This window comes from Podarcis vaucheri (assembly GCF_965113315.1).
Source record: "Podarcis vaucheri genome assembly, chromosome: 2".
Classification (NCBI taxonomy): domain Eukaryota; kingdom Metazoa; phylum Chordata; class Lepidosauria; order Squamata; family Lacertidae; genus Podarcis; species Podarcis vaucheri.
This window is the reverse complement of record NC_138760.1, coordinates 88,309,595-88,334,339: the sequence shown is the minus strand read 5'-3', so window position 1 is coordinate 88,334,339 and position 24,745 is coordinate 88,309,595. Positions and strand designations below refer to the sequence as shown.

The 24,745-nt window shown below is 41.3% G+C and overlaps 1 protein-coding gene and 1 long non-coding RNA gene across 3 annotated transcripts in view; one reads left to right on the top strand and one right to left on the bottom strand.

Moving 5' to 3' along the window:
- The window catches only part of DNAH12 (dynein axonemal heavy chain 12), a 107,459-nt gene that overhangs the window by 44,077 nt on the left and 38,637 nt on the right, over positions 1-24,745 (top strand). The window contains exons 30-45 of one of the 2 annotated variants that reach the window (XM_082209106.1): positions 865-974; positions 2,702-2,885; positions 3,303-3,443; positions 4,928-5,011; positions 5,102-5,290; positions 6,265-6,384; positions 7,790-7,978; positions 10,237-10,388; positions 11,533-11,671; positions 15,124-15,290; positions 15,661-15,916; positions 17,007-17,306; positions 20,636-20,814; positions 22,975-23,167; positions 23,896-24,057; positions 24,533-24,727. In XM_082209106.1, the coding sequence (XP_082065232.1) occupies positions 865-974; positions 2,702-2,885; positions 3,303-3,443; positions 4,928-5,011; positions 5,102-5,290; positions 6,265-6,384; positions 7,790-7,978; positions 10,237-10,388; positions 11,533-11,671; positions 15,124-15,290; positions 15,661-15,916; positions 17,007-17,306; positions 20,636-20,814; positions 22,975-23,167; positions 23,896-24,057; positions 24,533-24,727 (2,760 nt within the window). The remainder of the gene's footprint in view (positions 1-864; positions 975-2,701; positions 2,886-3,302; positions 3,444-4,927; positions 5,012-5,101; positions 5,291-6,264; positions 6,385-7,789; positions 7,979-10,236; positions 10,389-11,532; positions 11,672-15,123; positions 15,291-15,660; positions 15,917-17,006; positions 17,307-20,635; positions 20,815-22,974; positions 23,168-23,895; positions 24,058-24,532; positions 24,728-24,745) is intronic. The other variant, XM_082209107.1, reaches the window with a different exon arrangement.
- Positions 15,386-20,216, bottom strand: LOC309525577. Its single transcript, XR_014216436.1, has 2 exons — positions 20,122-20,216; positions 15,386-15,667 (listed from the first exon to the last, which is right to left on the bottom strand). It is a non-coding gene; the product is annotated as an uncharacterized lncRNA (long non-coding RNA).

The following is a 24,745-nucleotide window of genomic DNA, read 5'->3' as shown; positions in this document are numbered from 1 at the left end:
TCTCACTTCCATACATCACTACTGGGAAAACCATAGCTTTAACAATAGGTATTTTTGTTAGCAAGGTCTCTACTTTTTAAGATGCTGTCTAGGTTTGTCATTGCTTTTCTCCCAAGAAGCAAGCATCTTTTAATTTCTACATACACTTACTTACAAATAATCCCCACTGAATTCAGTAGGGCTTATTTATGAGTAGATGTGCATGGGATTGCACTGCTAGTAATCATTACATCCATCTCATTCCTAGTTGGATTATCTTCCTAGTCTCTTAGTAACTTGTCACAAATGTCCCTCAAGATTTCCTTCAGCTTCCAGCTGCCACTGCCTCATGTCATTTAAAAAGAAGGTCACCAGTCTAATGGTGGCAGTCTCAATATGCATACATGTGCCCAAACATGCCTATTTAGAAATAAGTCTCTTTACTGTATTTTCAATTGTGCTTACTCCAAGGTGTGTACAGAATTGCAGTTCCTATGATTTTGCTCAGTTTTAAGGTGCTCACAGAGCTCCTTTCATTCTAATTTCTGCATATCCTTCAAAGTCTTTGTTTCTTTACTTGGTAAATATATAGTATCATTCCTTTTGTGGTTCTGCGACAACATAGCAAAATTCTGTTCATTTCTGTAAATGCATAATTTCACCTGGTTTTGATGTTTGTTGAATTGAGATTACCATTCTCTAGCCTAGCTAAACTCAACTGAAAAACTTAATGGACAATTTGAAGTATATGAGTTTCATTTCAAGAAAAAGAAGGAAAACTGAATGTTAATCTTTTTTCAAATGAAAAGTGTGTTTGTGTACATGTGCAAATGCATACCAGAAATGAGAAATAGCTAAGATTTACCTTTTAAAATTGTATTTCAGGATTTTCTGGAATGTGCAAATGAATGCTGTAAAGCACACAATGTTCAGCCTGTTAAAGTTTTTCTAGAAAAGATGATACAGACCTATGAAATGATGATAGTTAGACATGGGTAAGTATAATTATGATAAATAATATTCATAAGTATGGGGTTCAGAAAATGGCAACCAACCTGATCAAAGGGATAGAACAACTCATGTCTGAGGAAATGTTGCAGCATTTGGGACTTTTTAGTTTAGAGAAAAGGCAAATAAGAGGTGACATGATAGGGAAGTTAAGAAAGTTATACATGGCATGAAGAAAGTATACTTCTGTCCTTCTTGGTTGACTGTGCAACCAAGTTCTTCATGGAGAGCTTGATTGTACAGCTGATCCCAGCAGGAAGTAGGGTTGAATTCACAGCTATGGGTGGTGAATTGAACACTGCTGGTTTGGCTGCATGACTGAGTTCCCTTTAGGGAAATCAGTTACACCACTGAACCCTGAAGAAATCAGCTTAGTAGCCTTACCATTGGCCAAAGTCCTTTGCCCCGTGGTTCCCAAGCAGAGCTGGTCTGGTTAAGTTGACATGTTGTTGTTGTTGGGTCGTTTAGTCATGTCCGACTCTTCGTGACCCCATGGACCAGAACACGCCAGGCACTCCTGTCTTCCACTGCCTCCCGCAGTTTGGTCAGACTCATGTTTGTAGCTTCGAGAACACTGTCCAACCATCTCGTCCTCTGTCGTCCCCTTCTCCTTGTGCCCTCCATCTTTCCCAGCATCAGGGTCTTTTCCAGGGAGTCTTCTCTTCTCATGAGGTGGCCAAAGTATTGGAGCCTCAGCTTCAGGATCTGTCCTTCCAATGAGCACTCAGGGCTGATTTTCTTAAGAATTGATAGGTTTGATCTTCTTGCAGTCCATGGGACTCTCAAGAGTCTCCTCCAGCACCATAATTCAAAAGCATCAATTCTTCGGCGATCAGCCTTCTTTATGGTCCAGCTCTCACTTCCACACATCACTACTGGGAAAACCATGGCTTTAACTATATACGGACCTTTGTTGGTAAGGTGATGTCTCTGCTTTTTAAGATGCTGCCTAGGTTTGCCATCGCCTTTCTCCCAAGGAGCAGGCGTCTTTTAATTTTGTGACTGCTGTCACCATCTGCAGTGATCATGGAGCCCAAGAAAGTAAAATCTCTCACTGCCTCCATTTCTTCCCCTTCTATTTGCGAGGAGGTGATGGGACCAGTGGCCATGATCTTCGTTTTTTTGATGTTGAGCTTCAGACCATATTTTGCGCTCTCCACTTTCACTCTCATTAAAAGGTTCTTTAATTCCTCCTCACTTTCTGCCATCAAGGTTGTGTTATCTGCATATCTGAGGTTGTTGATATTTCTTCCAGCGATCTTAATTCCGGCTAGGGATTCATCTAGCCCAGCTTTTTGCGTGATGAATTCTGCATATAAGTTAAATAAACAGGGAGACAGTATACAGCCTTGCCATACTCCTTTCCCAATTTTGAACCAATCAGTTGTTCCATTTCGAGTTCTAACTGTAGCTTCTTGTCCCACATAGAGATTTCTCAGGAGACAGATGAGGTGATCAGGCACTCCCATTTCTTTAAGAAATAGTTTCTCCCATTTCTTTAAGACATAGTTTCCCTTATAGAAGGGTAAAGAAAACTCACTGTATTTTTTGCCATCTCATTCCTTACCATTCTATAGCTTTTACAAGGAGCTGAATGTTCTAGCTTTTGCAATAATAAACAATTAAATGTATGTTCATGTTTAGTCATGAGACTAAAAAGGAAAAAATAAATACCAAAAAGGAAAATACCAAATAACAACTTTTTATTTATCAGTTTTATGCTTGTAGGTGAGCCTTTTGCCGGAAAGACCAAAGTTTTGCATGTGTTGGCAGATACACTTTCCCTTATGAATGAACGTGGGTATGGGGATGAAGAAAAGGTAGTTCACAGAACTGTGAATCCAAAAGCTATTACTATGGGACAACTTTTTGGAAGATTTGATCCAGTATCTCATGAGGTAAGTTCATCACAAAATAAAGCGGAGGAGCAGGGAGAAATGAAAAGTACCTTACAGCAATGAACCATATAAGCCCTTGGGTGAGGTGTGAAGGGTTGGGGTTGGCAGTGAGAGGGTAGGTGGCATTGCCAATAGTGTGGGCAGAAGCACACAACCTTTAGCATGAATACATATTCATACAAAGGAAGGTAGTACTTATGCACATTCTCCGCCTAGCTCATATTAATGGTAACATATCTACGTTTTATTTCAAAGTGTGTCCAGAAAACAATTTAAGCTTAGCTTTTTCTTAGATGTTTATTTGCTTAGGTTTTGTCCATTCAGTAGAACAGATTACCATATTCAAATGATTTACACAATTAGGTTCTGTTGAATGCTTCCTTCAAATTTTAAAAAGTCTTTTGTCCCTTATTTTAGTGGACAGATGGCATAGTTGCCAACACTTTTCGAGAATTTGCTTTAACTGAGACACCTGATCGCAAATGGGTTGTTTTTGATGGTCCTATTGATACCCTTTGGATAGAGAGCATGAACACTGTGTTGGATGATAACAAAAAGGTAATGTCTAAGTAATCCAAATACATCAGACAACTGTAAAATTGTTCAAGGAATTTAAAATGTATTGAGATAAAACAGGTTGAGAAGTTACTCATTGAGCCTTGGCCCCAAATAGCTAGCTCTTTGTGTAACTACAGCACAAATGACATCACAGATGCATATTGGGTTTGCTGGCTTTTAAAGAAGAAACACTTACAGGAAAGAGGAAACTGGAAAGAGTGCCAGTAGCAGAGCTGATATATAAGCAGTCAGGTCTTTTGTCAAATCATTCTAAAATTCATTCCATATCATACACATCTAATGTTATCATCATACTCATCATCATCATAATCTCTGGCACTCATGTTTGTATTTTTGAGAGGCACTTTGTTTTCTAACCTTGTAGTACCAGATTTAACAATAAGTGCAAATAGGAGCCAGCTTAGGATGCGGGTGGCACTGTGGTCTAAACCACTGAGCCTGTTGGGCTTGCTGATCAGAAGGTTGGAGGTTTGAATCCCCATGACGGGATGAGCTCCCGTTGCTTGGTCCCAGCTCCTGCCAACCTAGCAGTTTGAAAGCGCGCCAAAAAGTGCAAGTAGATAAATAGGTACCGCTCCGGCGGAAGGTAAGCGGCGTTTCCATGTGCCGCTCTGGTTTCAGTGTTCCGTTGCACCAGAAGTGGCTTAGTCATGCTGGCCACATGAACGAGAAAAACTGTCTGCGGACAAATGGCGGCTCCCTCGGCCTGTAAAACGAGATGAGCACCACAACTCCAGAGTCATCTGCGACTGGACTTAACTGTCAGGGGTCCTTTATCTTTAGAAGCCAGCTTACTTGAGCCAGTCAGCTCACACACTCTTGGAAACCAGTCAACTACTAGGTTTTCTTAATGGGGGGGGGGGGATCGTAAAACTAATATGCTTTAAAAACTTCTCTCCCAAAATTTCTCAGCACCCTGTGGCACTATAACTAAGTACCAAGTTTTGTAAGTAGCAGAAAAAATAGCTTAAGAAGAGCCATACAGAACCAATGGATGCATATATATCCAGTATTTGGTAAAATCTGCAGCCATATCCAAATCCAATTATGATTTCAGTATTTTAGGGCTTATTTTCTATCGCAAAGACTTAGTCAGGCAACAGTTTCTGAGCTGCATTAAATCTGAACTTGGTACTTCCTCTTTCATTAAATAACTGTTTAGAGGAACTATAGTTTTAGATAGGATACTAAGCATATAAAAACAACAATAGCAATGCAGTGATAGTGGAGCAGAGCAATGGCCCAAAACTGGATATTAATAAATAAGCATTTTTCCAAATTTGATTATGGAAGATCCTGACATTTCAATAAATGAGATAAGTCACAATACCTGTACTTGCTCAAATTTTCCAATACCCTCCCTATTTCACATTAAGGTTAAAGAAGCTGGATTGCTTCTGGAGCATAAAATTTACAGCAGTCTAAAACTGGGTGTGGGTTTTGTTTTTTGTTTTTGTTCTTAGCTTTGTTTGATGAGTGGAGAAATCATTCAAATGTCCCCTCAGATGAGCCTCATCTTTGAAGCTATGGATCTGTCTCAGGCTTCGGTATGTTAAAGGCAAGTTCAAATAATTCACTGGACTTGAAATTGGAGATAGAATGGAATTTTAAGAGAGATAAATATTATTATCCTGCAGCCTGCTACAGTCAGCCGTTGTGGAATGATTTATTTGGAGCCTTTACAGCTGGGCTGGTTGCCACTTGTAACATCTTGGTTGAGTACACTTCCTGAACCTCTGGACCAAAAGGAGTATCAAGAACTTTTTGGAGATCTCTTTAATTGGATAGTACCACCAGCATTAAGAATGCGTCAGAAAAAATGCAAAGTAGGTTGTTCTTAAAAAAACACAGTTTAGTATGTCTGTTCTTAAGTACATGGGTTGGGTCTACAGGGTTTTTTTGTTTGTTAAAGGTGTTAAAAGTTGATAGGAGACTGTAATGCTAACCCTCAGCTTCCAGAGTTCTCACTGTGACAGGCAGGGTTTCTGCCAGCAAAGATACTCATGGAGGAATCTCAGTTCTCCCTCAGTGATTCCTTTCCACAGCCTTTGTCTGGAATAAATCCCTATCCCCATTAAGACTCAGGCAGTGATGGAGTGATTGATAAGGCATCCCTTGAGACCAAATTGAATTTCCTCCTTTGGTTCTCTTAACTGTATTAAGTTAGTTTTAAGATCTTACCTTTTAGAAGGGTACTGGCTGGTACCTCTCTGAAGTGGATCCTGACTAATCCAAAAAGAAAATTGAAGTGTAGGTGGGTTCCCACGAGGCAAGAGACAGCGATAACAGCAAGAACCTTTATTGAACTACATACTGTAACTGGGAAACAGGGGCAAAGCAACTGCTTATATACATTCCTGAAAAGCACTGAATACATAACAAAAATAGTAAACACAGTTTGCAGGCAAAGAAACAGAGAGAAAGTAGAAGCATAGAAGGGGTCTAGCTCAAGCCTAGACAGGAGAAAGAAAGAATCCACTGTTGATGATTTATTTGGAGGGTAAATTTGGCGCAGGGTAAATAAAGAAATGTTCAGTTTTGCCATAATGAAATCTATTGTAAAACATGTTAACTGAGGTGAAGGAATTAATGTTGAACTAAGACAACTTCAGTTGGTTTGCTGTAGTATTTTTAGTAAGTATTTTGTGATCTTTATCAAGTCTATACGGAACACACACACAAATAATAATCAGTGCACATTTTGAACACAAAAGATTATTGACTGAAATATTCTATAACTGATTAAGTTCATGAGGCATTCATATTTATTTATTTGTAAAAAAATATTTTACTTTTATAGGAGCTGGTCCCCACCAGCAATAGCAATAACGTGGTTTCTCTCATTCGGCTTATTGAAATGTTGCTTAGTGACGCAGTGGAGAAGGAGCCTTCCAGTCCACACATCCGCAAATGGATTATGGTTGGTCTGATGTTTTTATCTTTTCACTTCGTTGAGCAAACTTTTGAGTTATTTCACCCCACTTGAATGGAATCCATATTTAGTAGCGTAGCTGGGGGGGGGGGTGCGCCCCTGATAGCACTTACCTTGGAGGTGGCACACTAGAGCCCAAGGTGACATGCAAGTCCAGGAGCCCCAGAGCCCGGCACACTGCTCCCAAAAGCAGTGCGGCCTGGGGCTGGGCTTGCAGCACTCTGGGCTGCTGTATCTCTCCCAGCCACCAGAGGGCAGCTGAGAAGGACACAACTGGCACCCACCCGCCACCTCCCCCTCAGCTGCCCTTCAGCTGAAGGGCGCCCTGCAAGAACATGGTGGCTCGGGCTCCAGCCCCACACTGCTTTTGCAAGCAGTGCTGGTGCACACACACCGCTTCCCCCTCAGCCGCCCTCCAGGTGGAGGGTGCTGGGACACAGTTCTGGCAGTGCACCCTGCCCTACCAGCTTGCTCTGCCCCCATGGGCAGTCTGCACATCTGCCCCAGGCACCCTAGCAGCTTCCTATGCCACTGCCCATAATTGACATGAGTTATGTTTCTCTCACAAGATTCTCATGCTGGAGGAAGGAGTAGAGGTGTGTTTTGCTGATTCTGTCTCCTCTGCACACCCTGAAAAGCTGCTGCACCTGTGGACCTTCTGGAACAGCATATGGTGTGGTGCTTGGGGCTGCAGTGGGAAGGTAGAATCTGCAAAAGTGCCTTCAGTTAGCAGGTTGCCTTCCTTGGCTCTCAGGGCGTTCCACAAAGTGACAAGCCCTTCTATTCACAGAAGGGCAAATCTAGATCCAGCCTGCAAGAGATTCTGAAATAGGTAGCTTATGGGTAAACAGATGTACAATTGCAGTCCCAATAAGTTTATTAAGTAAGTCCCACTAAGTTCAATATCCAGAAAACTGGCTGGAGGATTGCATCCTCAAAATACTACAGTGGTGCCTCGCAAGACGAAATTAATCCGTTCCGAGAGTCTCTTCGTCTAGCGGTTTTTCGTCTTGCGAAGCAACCCTATTAGCGGCTTAGCGGATTAGCGCTATTAGCGGTTTAGCGGCTATTAAAGGCTTAGCGGCTTAGCGGCTAAAAGGCTATTAGCGGCTTAGCGGCTTAGAAAAAGGGGGGAAGCGGGGGGAAATCGGAACACTCGCAAGACGTTTTCGTCTTGCAATGCAAGGCCGTAGGGAAAATCGTCTTGCGAAGCAGCTCAAAAACGGAAAACCCTTTCGTCTAGCGGGTTTTCCGTCTTGCGAGGCATTCGTCTTGCGGGGCACCACTGTATTTTCGCTATAGATAAATAGTATAACTTTAAAGCCTTTCAAGTGAGATTTGCCATGAGTACATCATCGTCCTCATAATTTCTTTCTCTTTTTAAAAATGGAAGGGTTGTTTTGCTTTTGCTACGGTCTGGTCCATTGGTGGAACCTGTGATGGTGATGGTCGGGTTCTGTTTGATGCCTTTATGAGGGATATTATAGCAGGGAAGATGGACAAACATCCGATGCCTGCAGCTGTGGGGAAATGGGAGCATCCGTTTGAAGAGAGAGGCTTGGTGTATGATTTCATGTTTGAGGTACGGAATAATTAATATAATTATTAACAGGTATTTGAATTTCTTAAATATTTCATTAGGAATGAATAGCTGTTGAAAGCCATAGAATTTGAAAACATGAAGCTGTGTAATACACCTATATATGATACATCCACAAATCTTTGCCTTCAAATATGGGCATAGCCAGGATTTACTTTAGGAGGGGCAGGCTATTTTTTTGTGGGGGGGGGACAGACAGAACTGAGTTATCTGCAATGCAATTGGTCAGTCAAGTATTTTTATTCATTTAATGGATCGGGGGGGCAGCTACCCCCCCCCCCCCGCTTTGTCCATTCCTTCAAATGGCTTTGCATTATCTGGGAACTGCATGACACATACAGTTGGAAATACTGTATGGTATCTGTACATTCCCACTATTTGCATTAAAAACAGTTAGAAGAGGGCTCATGGATTTCATACATGGGCCTCTTGATCTGCACTTTCCTTAACACTGAAATATGTATGTATGTTTATGTTTATATATAAACAGGACTGCATAATAGAAGCAAGGTTGCTGAATTATGTCCCTGAATAATTACTGCTGTGTTGTATATGTATTAAATAAACCTAATAAATTGCTAAAATATCGCTTACATTTATTTTTAAATAGATATTTTTCAAAAAGGGCTGCATTGCTGCTGCTGCCTCCTACAAGAAACCCAATGAGACAGGGGAGAAACAAAAGAAAAGTCCGTTCCTCTTCTTTCCCTTCCTCCTTGTTTTTGCAATATGCAATTGTTATGAGGAATGGCTACAAATAGAGTGGAGACAATAGATGTACCTTTCCCTTTTTGTTTTGTAACACAAAAAGCCTTAATAAAAACTTTTTTAAAAAAAATAAGTCAGCTTGCAAGGTGGAGGCTTTATCTTCTTACCTTCCTTTTCTCTGCAGAGATAAGAAAGGAAAGGTTTTTGGAAGTAGCACAAGCACTAGTTTGCTGCTTCTTGCAAAAACTGAAGAGAACAAGACTTCTCATCCCTTTCTTCACAGAGAAAAAAGGGTATTTCCTCCTCCCAACTGGGTTTTTGCAAGGAGGCTGCAGTGAGGCCAATGCTCAGTTTGAAGAAGTGAAAACACATTTCTTTGCCTCTTTGGGGAAGGAGGAATTTATTATTTATTAATTCATTTCATTTGTATCCCACCCTTTTTCCTCCATGGAGTTTAAGGTGGTAGATAAAGTTCTGCTCCCCATTTTACCCTCACAGCAACCCTGCAAGGTAAGTTAGGCTGTGAGAGTAAGTGTCTGGCCCAAGCTCACCTAGGGAGTTTCATGCGGATTTGAACCCTAGTCTCTCCCAGCTCCTAGTCCAACACTCCAACTAATACAGTGTTTCTCAACCGGTGTTCCGCGGCACACTACTGTGCCGTGAGACGTTGGCTGGTGTGCCGTGGGAGGGAGGCGGGCGAGTCGGGCGGTGAGAGGCGGCGGCGGCGAGGATCCGCGTCGAGCCGGGGGCGGCTCCGCGGTGGTGGTGCCGAGCGGCGGGGCAGCGCGTGCAAAAGGGAGGAACGCGAGACAGCGGAGGAGGAGGAGGCCGGCATGTCCGGGCAGCAGCAGCAACAACAGCAGCAGCAACTCCCGGCGACGGCTCCTCAAGCCCCGCCGCCGCCCCCTTCTCCGCCCGCTATCGCCGCCACCACCACAACAGCCGCCGCCGCCTCAGTTGCCGCCGTCCCTCAGTCCCTCGCTCTGCTGCCTCCTCCCACCCCCAAAGCTTGGAGGTTCCCCGGCAAGGGGGAGGGAAAAAAACTTTCACTTTCGTGCGTCCCTCCCGGCGTGACGCTGCGCGCTGACGTCACGGGGCTGTAATGGTGGTGTGCCACGAGATTTTTTTCATTAAACAGGTGTGCCATTGCCCAAAAAAGGTTGGGAAACACTGAACTAATACACCACTGTGCTTTATGGCAAGGAAGGTTTTTTTATATAAACACAGCTCTGCATACCATATGTAAAAGGAACAAGAAAGAGAGTGAGCTTATTGAGCCCCAGTACTAAATATTATTACTTGTTAGGGTAAATTGCAATGTATTTTTGAATTTCCTAAGTATGTAGCAAATTATAGATGTACAATATTAAACATCTATAATAGTGATAATTTTGAAACCATTGCTTTGAGATTCAATTAAATGTTTTAAAACAACTAACCGCTAAAAGCATCAAGTTCTAGTGAAACTATTTTGAATATATTTTGTCAGTACCGTATCTTTTGCAAAACTTTATTTCTGCATTTCTTTTTAGATGAAAGGCAAGGGCCGCTGGATGCATTGGAATGAAGCCATTAAAAGCATCAATTATAGTGATAAAAATCTTAAGGTTCAAGACATTATAGTCCCAACAATGGACACAGTGAGATATACCTATTTGATGGAATTGTGCATTAAATATGGAAAGTAAGAAAAATCGCTCCCTATAATAGTGAAAATGTTTTCATTGTTCATGAGATCATACTATTCTAATAATGTTATTAATACTCCAAGAAATACTCTAAGAAATAGAACCCCCAGAAAAACTATCCTCTTAGATTTGTGTCCAGCTGGGGTTTTTTGTGCTCCTTGGTGAATTAATCTTATTTTTTGAAAAAAGTTTCCATAATAACAAATCAGGGGGTTCATTCTGAGAACTGTCATCAAGAAGTAGGGTGCTAAGTTTCTTTGAATTGTTCCCAACTGCACTTTTTAGTATGTATATTCCAGCTCAAAGCCATGGCTCTTGCCCAAGATCTATGTGAAAATGCACTGATCCATCTTATTCAAGCTGTGCAGACTACTTGGGATCCCTGCTGATACACACACACACATATATATATATGTATATACATATACATATACACATACACACACATACACATATATAACAGACAAATTGGGCCATTATAAGAATTAAGATGTGGAATAATTGGATGGCTCAAACTGGACTTTGAAAAACAGTAAAAAAAGAAGGGCTAGATGAACATGTTTCATGATTTGTTTGCCGCCACCAAAAAGGCGCTCTCTGATAGCCATCCACCTGACTTCCAAAGTGGAAGTATCCAGGTTCATTTGAGGGGAAAACAGCCCTCTGGAGACCATTGTTTATGGCTTTAAAGGTAAACTATCACTTTGTATTGTGTCACAAAAGTAAGTGACACTAGTTAAGAGTTTAGAAACATTAATCTACACTAGTCTCGTCTTAGAAATGTTCTTTATAATTTTATAATTCTCAGTTATAAACTCTGAAATACTTACTGTTCATATAAAAAAACTGGAGTTGTGAATAAAATTATGGGGACCAACTCTGTAATATAATTCAGGAATTGTAGCTAAGAGTCTTTTGCCTAACATGTACTTCTACATCCCATTTTATTTATAGTTGTTCTCTTACATTTCTGTGATCTTAGCTATACATTCATGCAAACAGAAAAATGCCATATGTTTATAAATCGCTGTAAAAATGCTACCATCAACAGTCTTTATTTGCTGATAATTATGTTTAATTTCCAAACAATATGTATACACTAATGAGAAACTAACACAAATATATGAATTTCTTTCCAAGACCGCTGCTTTTTGTGGGACCAACAGGTACTGGAAAATCTGTATATGTGAAGGACAAGCTAATGAACCATGTAGAAAAGAATCTCTACTTTCCATTCTTTGTTAATTTTTCTGCTCGAACCAGTGCCAACCAGACTCAGGTTGGTAAAAATAAACAGCAGTGTCGCTAGGTATTTTAAAGATCTTGTGCATTAAGCCAATGACACAAATTGGCCTCTGGGGTAAATTAAGATGGTGAGTTGCTGGAGTTCTATAGGCCCTGCGCTTTACATGACACTCCACCCTGCAAGTATTTTTTTTAATTAAAAGGGGGAGGGAAGAGGCAGGAGATTTAGTCTCGGTGTAGAAGATCCCAGGGCTTGAGCATATAACATTAAATAAATATAAGAAGTACATGTCATGTGATTAGGGTATTTTGGCACCCCACTGAGAAACAATGGAGTGCACATCTGGGGTGAAGAAGCACTGGGACACAAACCTGCACAGTGTGTATGGAGGTCTTGGGCTGCCCAGATGAAAAGACCCCCCTCTTGGCCACACTGATGTGGTCCAAAGGAAAGCAGAGCAATATGCTTGGCACCAGTTTGGCTGCAGGAGCTGCCAGAAGGCGCCATCCAACCATCTTAGAAGACTACCATCTGAATTTCTTTACAGTTTACTCTCTAGCCCAGACATCCCCAAACTCAGCCCTCCAGATGTTTTGGGACTACAACTCCCATCATCCCTAGCTAACAGGACCAGTGGTCAAGGATGATGGGAATTGTAGTCTGAAAACATCTGGAGGGCCGAATTTGGGGATGCCTGCTCTAGCCCTTTCTTCTCCTGAAGTTGTCCCACAAGGCAGCAGAGTTTAGGATCAGAGTTTTTCTTCTCCTAGATGGGTTACCTTCCCAGGTTGATGAGCCCCATCTGCCACTCATTCCCCTCTACAGCATGTGCAAAAACTGCCTTCTTGACCATTGGACCCACTATTAGTCTCATCTACTCAATTTACTGAAGCCGGTCTTTCACATGTTCAGAAAACATTTTTCTCAGATGGAGACTCACCAGTAGAATAGCATTTTACCTTTGCTCAAAAACCTTTTTGGGAGTTTTACCACTTCATATGAAGTAAAATATATTAGCTTTTCAGGTTGGATTATCCTTATAACCACCATTTTTTTAATCAATAAAAATTCATTAGGGTGGATCTGCGCAAGCTACATTCACAAGCAGGTAATGGGTCACTTCAGTCAATCAATTAATAAACCTTTATTGGCATACATAGAAAACAGGAATATGTGGGCTAATGGGCCACTTGAAAACAATAATTCCCCCCTTTCACTGTTTTTAAGCTTGAATATTTGCACAGCTGTTTAAGTCCTAGGGTTTTATTAAATCAAGTAGTGAAAGTCTTCTCAAGAAGCACATGGAAAACATTTTCAGAAAAAAATGACAAATAGGGACAAACTGAAACTCCTTACTGCTTTTGATGCAAATGGGCCCTCAGGCAGTTTACAACTGCATATTTCATTATATAATAAAATGGTAAGGCTGTTGTCATGCTGCAGTTTGTATGGCTGTCAGCAAGCAGCCATGGCAACTCCTGTGTGACAACAGACCAGCAGGCAGACGAGCTAACAAGCATGGTTGGTAGTAGGTAGCCCAAGTGAACTGTTCAAAAGAGGAGAAGGAGGTACTTCGGAAGTGCCTCTCTCCCATTAAATATGACTGGAGAAGCACTTAACAGAGGATGGTGCTTCAGAAAGCACCAAACCTTGGCTTTTGGTTAAGCTTTGGCAATGTGATGTGAGAGTAAAAAGGACTCTTTAGAAGCCCTGACATTCACAGTTTTGGTAAGCCAAAGTTTAATGTATCATGTGAATGCAGTCAATATAAATTAATAGAATAAACTTACCTTTAGACACACCTGTATTTATAATAATAATAATAATAATAATTTATTATTTATACCCCGCCCATCTGGCTGGGCCTCCCCAGCCACTCTGGGCGGCTTCCATAAAAACCAAAAATACAATAAAATATCACACGTTAAAAACTTCCCTGAACAGGGCTGCCTTAAGATGTCTCCTGAATGTCAGGTAGTTGTTTATCGCCTTGACATCTGCTGGAAGGGTGTTCCACAGGGCGGGCGCCACTACCGAGAAGGCCCTCTGCCTGGTTCCCTGTAGCTTTGCTTCTCGCAGTGAGGGAACCGCCAGAAGGCCCTCGGCGCTGGACCTCAGCGTCCGGGCAGACTGATGGGGGTGGAGACGCTCCTTCAGGTATACTGGACCGAGGCCGTTTAGGGCTTTAAAGGTCAGCACCAACACTTTGAATTGTGCTCGGAAACGTACTGGGAGCCAATGCAGGTCTTTCAAGACCGGTGTTATATGGTCTCGGCGGCCGCTCCCAGTCACCAGTCTAGCTGCCGCATTCTGGATTAGTTGTAGTTTCCGAGTCACCTTCAAAGGTAGCCCCACGTAGAGTGCATTGCAGTAGTCCAAGCGGGAGATAACCAGAGCATGCACCACTCTGGCGAGACAGTCCGCAGGCAGATAGGGTCTCAGCCTACGTACCAGATGGAGCTGGTAAACAGCTGCCCTGGACACAGATTTGACCTGTGCCTCCATGGACAGCTGTGAGTCCAAAATGACTCCCAGGCTGCACACCTGGTCCTTCAGGGGCACAGTTACCCCATTCAGGACCAGGGAATCCTCCACACCTGCCCGCCTCCTGTCCCCCAAAAACAGTACTTCTGTCTTGTCAGGATTCAACCTCAATCTGTTAGCCGCCATCCATCCTCCAACCGCCTCCAGACACTCACACAGGACCTTCACCGCCTTCACTGGTTCTGATTTAAAAGAGAGGTAGAGCTGGGTATCATCCGCATACTGATGAACACCCAGCCCAAACCTCCTGATGATCTCTCCCAGTGGCCGCATGTAGATGTTGAAAAGCATGGGGGAGAGGACAGAACCCTGAGGCACCCCACAAGTGAGAGCCCAGGGGTCTGAACACTCATCCCCCACCACCACTTTCTGAACACGGCCTAGGAGGAAGGAGCGGAACCACTGTATAACAGTGCCCCCAGCTCCCAGCCCCCCAAGACGGTCCAGAAGGATGCTATGGTCGATGGTATCGAACGCCGCTGAGAGATCCAGCAGAACTAGGAAACAGCTCTCACCTTTGTCCCTAGCCCGCCGGAGATCATCAACCAGTGCGACCAAGGCAGTTTCAGTCCCATGATGAGGCCTGAATCCCGACTGGAAGGGATCCAAATGGTCCGCTTCTTCCAGGCGTGCCTGGAGTTGTTCGGCAACCGCTCGCCCAATCATGCTAGAATTTGATGGATTGGATCCAGAGAAAAGCATGGATAACAAGCTGGCAGAAGCTGATTTTCCTGCTCCCTTCTCTCTCCAATAGATCCCACAAGATTCCCCTGAGCGTTGCTGAATGGGGTGGGATGATGAACAAACTTCTGCGAGTGGGAGGCAGTGAAGAAGTCGGCTTTCACCAGTCCCATTATGCACACTTTCCTCTGGAAACAACACTGACTGTTCTTTTGAATGAGCTGGTTTGTTAAGAAATATGTCCTGCTTTTGAATTTTAGAACATTATCATGGCCAGACTCGACAAGAGACGGAAAGGAATATTTGGCCCACCTATGGGAAAGAAGTGTATAATCTTTGTGGATGACATGAATATGCCTGCATTAGAACAGTATGGAGCACAGCCTCCTATTGAACTTCTGAGACAGTTTTTTGACCACGGCATCTGGTAACTATTCAGACTAAATTATTTTTATGTACATAGTTAAAAGAAAAGTGTCATTTTTATCAGTTTGCTTTTATGCAATTCATTAGTAAACTAGATTTGTGAACATTGGCCAAAACTTTATTTGTAAGTCCCAGACTACTGATATTCAGAGTGTCCATCTCTAATTTTCATCTTCATCTAAGGTTCTTTTGTTGTTCTTGCTGAAATTAGTCATAAAAGTAAAGGAGGTATCCTATATTAATGTAATGTGTTCATATAATTATTGCTGCAGAATACAAACCCCATGATACTGTACATGAGAGATTTCCAAGTGCAGAAGTACTGTTCTATTTATAATTGTCTGATGATCATACTTCCATTTCTTTTGAAGGTATGACCTAAAAGATACAAATAAAATTGTATTAGTTGAAATACAGTTGATGGCTGCCATGGGTCCACCAGGTGGTGGAAGGAATCCAGTCACACCTCGTTTTCTGAGACACTTCAACATTTGCACGATTAATACCTTTAGTGATGAAACAATGGTCCGGATTTTCTCTACTGTTGTATCTTTCTACCTCAGAGCAAATGAATTTATCCCAGAATACTTCACAGTTGGAAACCAAATTGTCAGTGGCACTATGGAGGTATGATGCCAATATATACACTACATTTCTGGTTTACCTTCACAGGCAGAATATATAGGTGACTTCCAGGCGGGTCAGAGGGTCTCAAAGGCATATCAGTTCTGAAAGGCATGTAGCTGGTGTTTTTTTAAAAAAAGAAAGGCACATGAAAAGGCTTCTGAAATTAAGATTTCAGAGGGCAGTTCAGATATTAGACATGTGTATGTCTGCACGTGCAGTTAAAACTCCTTTTCTTGACTCAAAGTGCTTTTTACTGTTACAGATTAATTAGCTTAACTATGGACTAACCATTTAAGGATGGTTAGTCCATAGTTAAGGATGGTTAGTCCATTTATCTGCCTATTCCTGGCTAGTTTCCAAGGGGGAATAGTTTCTAATGCTTTGCTACTTTCTCCTTTAGTTTGTTCTTCATGTTTCTGCTGCCAGTGGAAGGATTGGAAGGCAGTCTGACCTCTCTAGGAAGGGAATGCTAATGTCTGGGAGCAACCACTGAGAATCCCTTCTCTTCCCCACCCCCCAAATCTGCCTGTGAGGGTGGAGGGAATGAGAGAATGGCCTCCCCAGAATATGTCAGAACCTGGGCAGGTTCATATGGGAAAATATAGTCCATCAGATAGCCTAGCATTAAGCCATTATGACGACTGCTTACCTTCTATAGTTCAATCTGCAATACTGATATTGTTCAACTTAATGCCATGTAGTATTATTCAGTTCTTCATATATTATACACAGCTATAGAGGCTCCAGTACTGACATTTCGGCTGTTTTCTGACATCAATCTTGCAGCAATTTAAGGATGTGTCAGCATAGAGGATATTCAGGAATCTGATGCTCTTATTCAGCATCCAGTCTTCTGTGGTCCTTCCCTTTCATTGTAGCTCATTTATGGTCAGTGTGGACATTGTCCCAAGTGCAGAGCAACAACAATGCAGTTTTTCTTTTAGATTCTGCATTCACATTTTTTCAGGGAAATATTCTACATGTACTAAACCAAGAGTGCAAGAAACATCTGTGTGCCCTAAGTATGAAAAGCGTTTAAGTACAAAACTGAATTTAAATAGTTTTGTTAATTTTTCTTTCAATCTTCAAGGTATATAAGAAGGCCATGGACAACCTGTTACCAACACCCGCCAAATCCCATTATACATTCAATCTGCGTGACTTTGCACGAGTTATCCTAGGCTGCTTGCTCATCAAGAAGGATTCAGTTGTAAACAAGCATACAATGGTGCGTCTTTTTGTACATGAAGTATTTCGAGTATTTTATGACCGCCTTGTGGATGACACTGATAGAGCTTGGCTGTTCAAACTAATGAAGGATATTGTGAAAGAACATTTCAAAGAATCATTTGATGCAGTGTTTTCACATCTGAGACAAGGAAATGCACCAGTGAGTATTCATATTGTTCATTACAAGATGATCACTCTCTTTTTCTCTCCCATATTCATGCCTATTTCTGACTGACTAGTTTTATTGGAACCAGAGCAAAACCATACCACCTTGTATCATTCCATGTGCAAAAAGCAATCTTATCTATTGGGGATTAGGAAAACACTGATATTATTTATGTACATATAGATACATAAAGTATCTCAATTGCTGTAAATAAGTCTAGCAATTTAGGACGTAACGCTGGATAAGTAACGCTGACTAACAGACAGACACACTGCTGAGCTGACATGCATTTGTCACAAATATAGTCAAGGCACTGGGCCGTCATAGCAACTGACTTGGCTAAGCTTGCATCTGTGATTATTTCACCTATGGGGTGATTTATGCTACTGAAGGAAATTAACTCGTGCTCATGTCCAGTTATTTCAACAACAACAACAACAACAACAACACACACACACACACAACACACACAATTATAAAATAATAGACGTTTTGGTTGACACAAATAAATAAGTAAATAAATATATTTATTTGAGACCATATGTGTCCCATATATTTATATTACCAAAACATCACAGCTGGGTTGCCTCTGCCCATGAGGCCAGATGCAAAATGTCAACGACTGAAACAGCAAATATATATAATTGTATAATGTTAAGAAAACAAAACAAAAAAATGAAAAGAGGAATAACTGCTATTGTGAATGTGCCGTTTGCTTTTTCTGTATATATTTAAGACTGATGCCTCTTACAATTTGATACGGTTACTGAGAACCCAAATGGGTTGGGTTTTGACTCCCCTCATGTGACGGAGGCAGGAGAGCAATGAACTCTGCGAGGCAGGCTCAGTCCCCTTCAGTTTTTTCTCTCCTGCCTGACGGATCAGGTCGTTTTCTCCCAGCTCTCTCTGATCTTCTCTGTCAGCTAAGTGGTTTTACCTTTAACAGTACTTCATTTCTACTCCTTTTCAGTTCCCTCCTATATCCTTTCACTTTATAGTATTGTGTACGTGTCTGTTTTCAAACTTTACTCGTTTCTTTTCAGGAAAAACAACAACAAAGAAACAAACCTTTCCCGTTTAGGTCCTACTTTCACTTTCCTTTTTTAAAAAATAATAATAATAATATTTATTGCTTTTCCAACAATTTAAACACTACAAAAAACAACAACAACAAAAAAAGAATAGACAATACAATACAATGCAAAAACACTACACAATACTAACACTAACACAAAACACTAACACATTAAACTAACAAAACAAAACAAAAGCAATTTAAACACATCAAATAATTTCAATATCTTATCTTTCATTCACTTATTTCAACAACCTCCTCACACCTCCCTTTTTGTATTCCACTTCTGTTAATTATTTCAGTAATTCCTTTCCATCTTCCTCTGTTTTCTATCCTAAAATTATCTTAACATTCTAACCTTATTTTTCCCCTTTAATATTCTATTAATCTATACTTAATTCCTTATAACATTTCTACTAAAGCCTTATAACTTCATTCCAACATTCTTCTAACATTCATTAATTTTGCAGTATTTCTGTAAATAGTCTTTAAACTTTTTCCAGTCTCCTTCCACCGACTCTTCTCCCTGGTCTCGGATTCTGCCAGTCATTTCTGCCAGTTCCATATAGTCCATCAGCTTCATCTGCCATTGTTCCCTGGTGGGTAGATCTTGTGTCTTCCAGTGCTTTGCAATAAGTATTCTTGCTGCTGTTGTAGCATACATAAAAAAAGTTCTATCCTTCTTTGGCACCAATTGGCCGACCATTCCCAGGAGAAAGGCCTCTGGTTTCTTCAGGAAGGTATATTTGAATACCTTTTTCATTTCGTTATAAATCATCTCCCAGAATGTCTTAATCCTTGGGCATGTCCACCAAAGATGAAAGAATGTACCTTCAGTCTCATTACATTTCCAACATTTATTATCGGGCAAATGGTAGATTTTTGCAAGCTTGACTGGTGTCATGTACCACCTATAAATCATTTTCATTAAGTTTTCTCTTAGGGCATTACATGCCATGAATTTCATACCTGTGGTCCATAACTGTTCCCAGTCAGCCATCATTATGTTATGTCCAACATCTTGTGCCCATTTAATCATAGCTGATTTCACCATTTCATCCTGAGTATTCCATTTCAACAGCAAGTTATACATTCTTGACAAATTCTTAATTTTTGGATCTAATAATTCTGTTTCCAATTTTGATTTTTCCACCTGGAAACCAACTTTTTTGTCCAAATTGTATGCCTCCATTATTTGGTAATAATGGAGCCAATCTCACACTCTGTTTTTCAATTTTTCAAAGCTCTGCAATTTTATTCTGTCTCCATCTTGTTCCAAAATTTCCCAATATTTCGGCCATTTGGCCTCCATATTGAGTTTTTTCTGTGCCTTCGCTTCCATTGGTGACAACCATCTTGGGGTTTTCTTTTCTAACAAATTTTCTTTTCTAACAAACTTTCCTTCCCATTCCCTTGCTTCCTCTAATTGACTGCAGACAAGGTTTTTATTATTATTATTTAATTTATTTTGGATCCCTAAAGTGCCAACGGTTTTTTTTCTCCAAAGTGACTGTCGGCCTCTGCAACTGTCCTCTGCCATCACTGGCTCCTTAGCAACGGTTGCCACCACATTCTGATTGGGTTACAATTTCTCTCTCTCTCTCTCTCTCCTGTGGATAGCATTCATGCACTCCAATTGAGGATTGGAAGTGTGTTTTAGTCCACAAAAACTTCTGCTACAATAAATATTCTAGTTTTTAAAAGGCGCCTATGTTATAACGGGGCCTTTATTACCTTCTTAAAATAGGTTGTTAAGACATTTGGATTTGATATCCTGCTTTATCACCACCTGAAGGAGTCTCAAAGCGGCCAACATTCTCCTTTCCCTTCCTCCCCCACAACAAACACTCTGTGAGGTGAGTGGGGCTGAGAGACTTCACAGAAGTGTGACTGGCCCAAGGTCACCCAGCAGCTGCATGTGGAGGAGCGGAGACGCGAACCCCATTCACCAGATTACGAGACTACCGCTCTTAACCACTACACCACACTGGCTTCTTATTTGTTTATTGCATTTGTATCCTATCTTTTTCTCCAAGGCACCCACGGTGGCTTGCATAGTTCTTTCCCTACTCGTTTAAGCTCCACAACAACCCCCTGAGGTAGCTTAGGCTGAGTGGCAGTGACTGGCCCCAGGTCATCCAGGAAGCTTCATGGCTGAGTGGGGATTTGAACCCTGATCTCCCAGGCCCAAGTCTGACTCTCTAACTGCTCTCTTGTAGACTATATGCTATTTATTTTCTGCCAATAGGTAACTGAGGAAGATATGAGAAATCTGTTGTTTGGAGACTACATGAATCCAGATCTCGAAGGAGACGAAAGACTTTATTTTGAAATTCCAAGTGTACAAATGTTTAGTGATGTTGTGGATTTGTGTTTGGATGAATATAACCAAACTCATAAAACAAGAATGAACCTAGTAATTTTCAGGTACATACGTTATTTATTTATTTATTTATTTATTTATAATGATTTATGTGGTACTTTGTCTTAGGGTTTGTATAGATTATTTCTCTTTAGAACTGTGGTATCTGGGGCTGCTTCTGAGGGTGCTTCCAGACAGAATTTTACTTAAGGTGATCCAGGCAGAACTTAATCAACTGACTTGCTGGTTCTCACCAACTATTTGTACAACCTGCTGAAACATGTCATCTGTTTCAAAAAGGCCACAGCTGGTGGTATACACATGCATTACTGTGAATAGTCTTAGTAAATATCCTCTCAATTATCCACAGTGAAAGACTGTTTGCTTTAGATTTAAATGCACCTGAGGAGACACCTACTCTTACAACTTATAAAGTGCCAGCAATCTTTCATGATCTGACCAAAAGTCTAAATCCAGAGTAATTATTATTATTATTATTATTATTATTATTATTATTATTTATACTCCACCCATCTGGGTTTCCCCAGCCACTCTGGCAGCTTCCAACAGGGGATTAAAAATACATTAAAACATCAGTCATTAAAAACTTCCCTAAACAGGGCTACTTCAGATGTCTTCTAAACGTCAGATAGTAGAGAGAGAGTAGTGAAACTCCTTTCCATGCTCCCTAAGGTTATACAGTCTGAATCGGATAGCCCAGTGAAATATAATAAGTCAATGCCATATTTCAAATCCAGACGGAGAAGTTGTTGAGTTTTTTGAGCTTTTTAAATTTTTGCCCAAACTTTTAAGGAAATTTGCACTTCCGACATAGAAGTCAGATTTTCATGGACATAAAGGTGATTTCCTCCCGGACAATAATAAATACTTACCGTATTTTTCGCTCTATAACACGCACCAGACCATAACACGCACATAGTTTTTAGAGGAGGAAAACAAGAAAAAAATATTCTAAACGAAATAGTGGATATATGATTTTTGTGGTTCATGCTGTGGCCACAGACATGTGATCTGACAGTGAGTTTGGAGTAGCCCAATGCAAAAATCCTGAGGATCCATGTGGATCCATGCTTTGTAACCACGGAGGAGGGAAGGAAGGGGAACCATCTCCGCCAAGCTAAGCAGTTGGCTCCTTACCTCTCTCGCCCTGACCTAGCCACTGTGATCCACGCGACGGTCACCTCCAGACTGGATTATTGTAACTCGCTCTACGTGGGGCTGCCCTTGAGACTGACCCAGAAACTCCAGCGGGTGCAGAATGCTGCAGCGAGACTCCTTACGAGGTCTTCGCTGCGAGATCACATTCACCCGGTGCTATACCAGCTGCACTGGCTCCCGGTGGAGTACAGGATCAGGTTTAAGGTGCTGGTTTTAACCTTTAAAGCCCTATATGGCCTAGGACCCTCGTACCTACGGGACCGCCTCTCCTGGTATGCCCCACAGAGAAACCTACGGTCTTCAAATAAAAACATCTTGAAGGTCCCAGGCCACAGAGAAGTTAGGCTGGCCTCAACTAGAGCCAGGGCTTTTTCGGCTGTGGCTCCGATCTGGTGGAACACTCTGTCACAAGAGACCAGGGCCCTGCGGGACTTGACATCCTTCCGCAGGGCCTGCAAGACAGAGCTGTTCCACCAGGCCTTTGGCCAGGGCACAGCCTGACTCCCTCCCTCGGCAATCTTCGCAGAGCTCTGGCCCAATGGTTGCTAGTGGCTTGAATTAATTAATTTTTATAATGAATGATTTTAGAATGTTGTTTATGTTGTACCTTTGTACTGTTTTATTGTTGTTAGCCGCCCTGAGCCCGGCTTCGGCTGGGGAGGGCGGGATATAAATAAAATTTATTATTATTATTATTATTATTAACCATGGATCCTCTGCTCACGACTGCAGCAGATCCCCCCCCCACCCGCAGGCATTCGCTCCATAACACGCACAGACATTTCCCCTTACTTTCTAGGAGGAAAAAAGTGAGTGTTATGGTGCAAAAAATACGGTAACTAACTGAGATTCTGCCCCCCCCCCAACATAAATCCTAGCTATGCCCATGAACTATAGCAAAGTGTTAGTGCTGCCCACTTAAGCCAAGGTGAGGGATTATCCAAAGAGTGAGACAAATGAGAATACCCTCTGGGAGTCTGTATAACTAAAAGCACTAGTTTTGTGATCTTTGTTTTTAATAACGATGTATATATTTTTTGTGATAGGTATGTGCTAGAACATTTGTCTCGCATATGCCGTGTGCTCAAGCAGTCAGGAGGTAATGCCTTACTTGTTGGAATGGGAGGAAGTGGGCGTCAGTCCATGACGCGTTTAGCTACATCTATGGCAAAAATGAATATATTCCAACCAGAGATCTCTAAGAGCTATGGAATGAATGAGTGGAGGGACGATCTGAAGGTAAAGATTTATATATGCTGGCGTTAGTCTGGAATCAATAAGCTTTATATTGCTCAATGCTGTCTTATTTATTGGATGCGAACTGTAACTTTACAAGTTGGGAGCCTAGGAAAACTCGCAGGAAGATGCAGTCTCCCTTTCTACCCAAAGTGATTTCTAGCAGGAAGAATGAATTGGTTGTGGGAAAAGAGTGGGGGTGGACTCCAATCTGAGCAGTACAGTGTGAGGAGTGGAGTTTACATACCAGTTTCCTATGTTGTATCACCAGTCCCGAACCTGAGTGCTATTAAAAGGGGATTAAATGCAAGAGCAACTTGTTCCAGCAACTCCTGTCCTGAACAGAACAGTAAAGGAAAGAATTAAACTTCTTAAAGCCAGGGAGTTAAAAACCATTCATAACTATGAACTTCTGCTTGAAGGGAATAAACCTCCCCACAGCTCTTGCTCTTCTCCTGGAAGGTAACTGGGATGTCCTTTCCACTCAAAAGACAAGTGATTCTTGCAGCAGGGAAGAGGACCAACCATCACCATCAGAAGATTTACCAATCAACTTCTCATTTCACTGTTCCGTTTTTTACACAAATCAAACATTTCTGTACACCTAGCCTAGGCGTACGCAACACATTTCATTAGGATGTGCACCCAGGAATAATTTTTTAAAAATGCAAGCATTTATTGAATACATTTAAGTACATTTATTGTACTTAAATATTTGTTGTTGCTTTTAGAATCTTTTGAGGAGTGCTGGTGTGAAGGGCTTGAAGACTGTATTTCTGATCACAGACACACAAATTAAGGAAGAAGGATTTTTAGAAGATGTTGATAGTGTGCTTAACACTGGAGAAGTCCCCAACCTTTTTGCAGCTGATGAAAAGCAAGAAGTTATGGAGGTACTATGATGAGAAATGCATAATTTACTACTTCTCGTAAAGTATAATGTTACAATTAAACATTGCTTTTTAAAAAATATGTAAACCTACTGCTTAGAATTCAGTTCAAACTATTAATTTCAATGGATATTTTTAAGAAGGACTTGGCTGAGTAGAACCATCTGCTTTTCTCACACGAGTAGCTGATTATTTTTAATTGCTATGTGCTATTTCCCTTTTAAAGATTAAGCATTAAAGAGGAATATTTCTTATGCTCATAATGAGGTCATTACACCTGATTAGGAGCTCTTATAAACTAGTTTAACAGGCATGATTTTCTTGCATATTAACAAAGATTGCTGATACCTAACTCACAATTAGAAATATAATTTCTTCGCCTTATCCTGCATAGATTATACTACTTATTTTTTATTACTTTTCAGAATCACGTTTTAGAATTTTTGTAATTCTTTTTGGTACATTTATTATCCTTTAGGGTGTTCGTGCAGTAGCCCAGGCAGGCAGTAAGCATGAAGAGCTCAGTCCCTTGGCTTTATTTGCTTTCTTTGTGAACCGCTGCAAAGACAATTTGCATGTTGTGGTAGCCTTCAGCCCAATAGGAGATGCTTTTCGCAACCGACTGAGACAGTTCCCATCTCTCATCAACTGCTGTACTATTGACTGGTTCCAGGTACTTAAACTATGTACT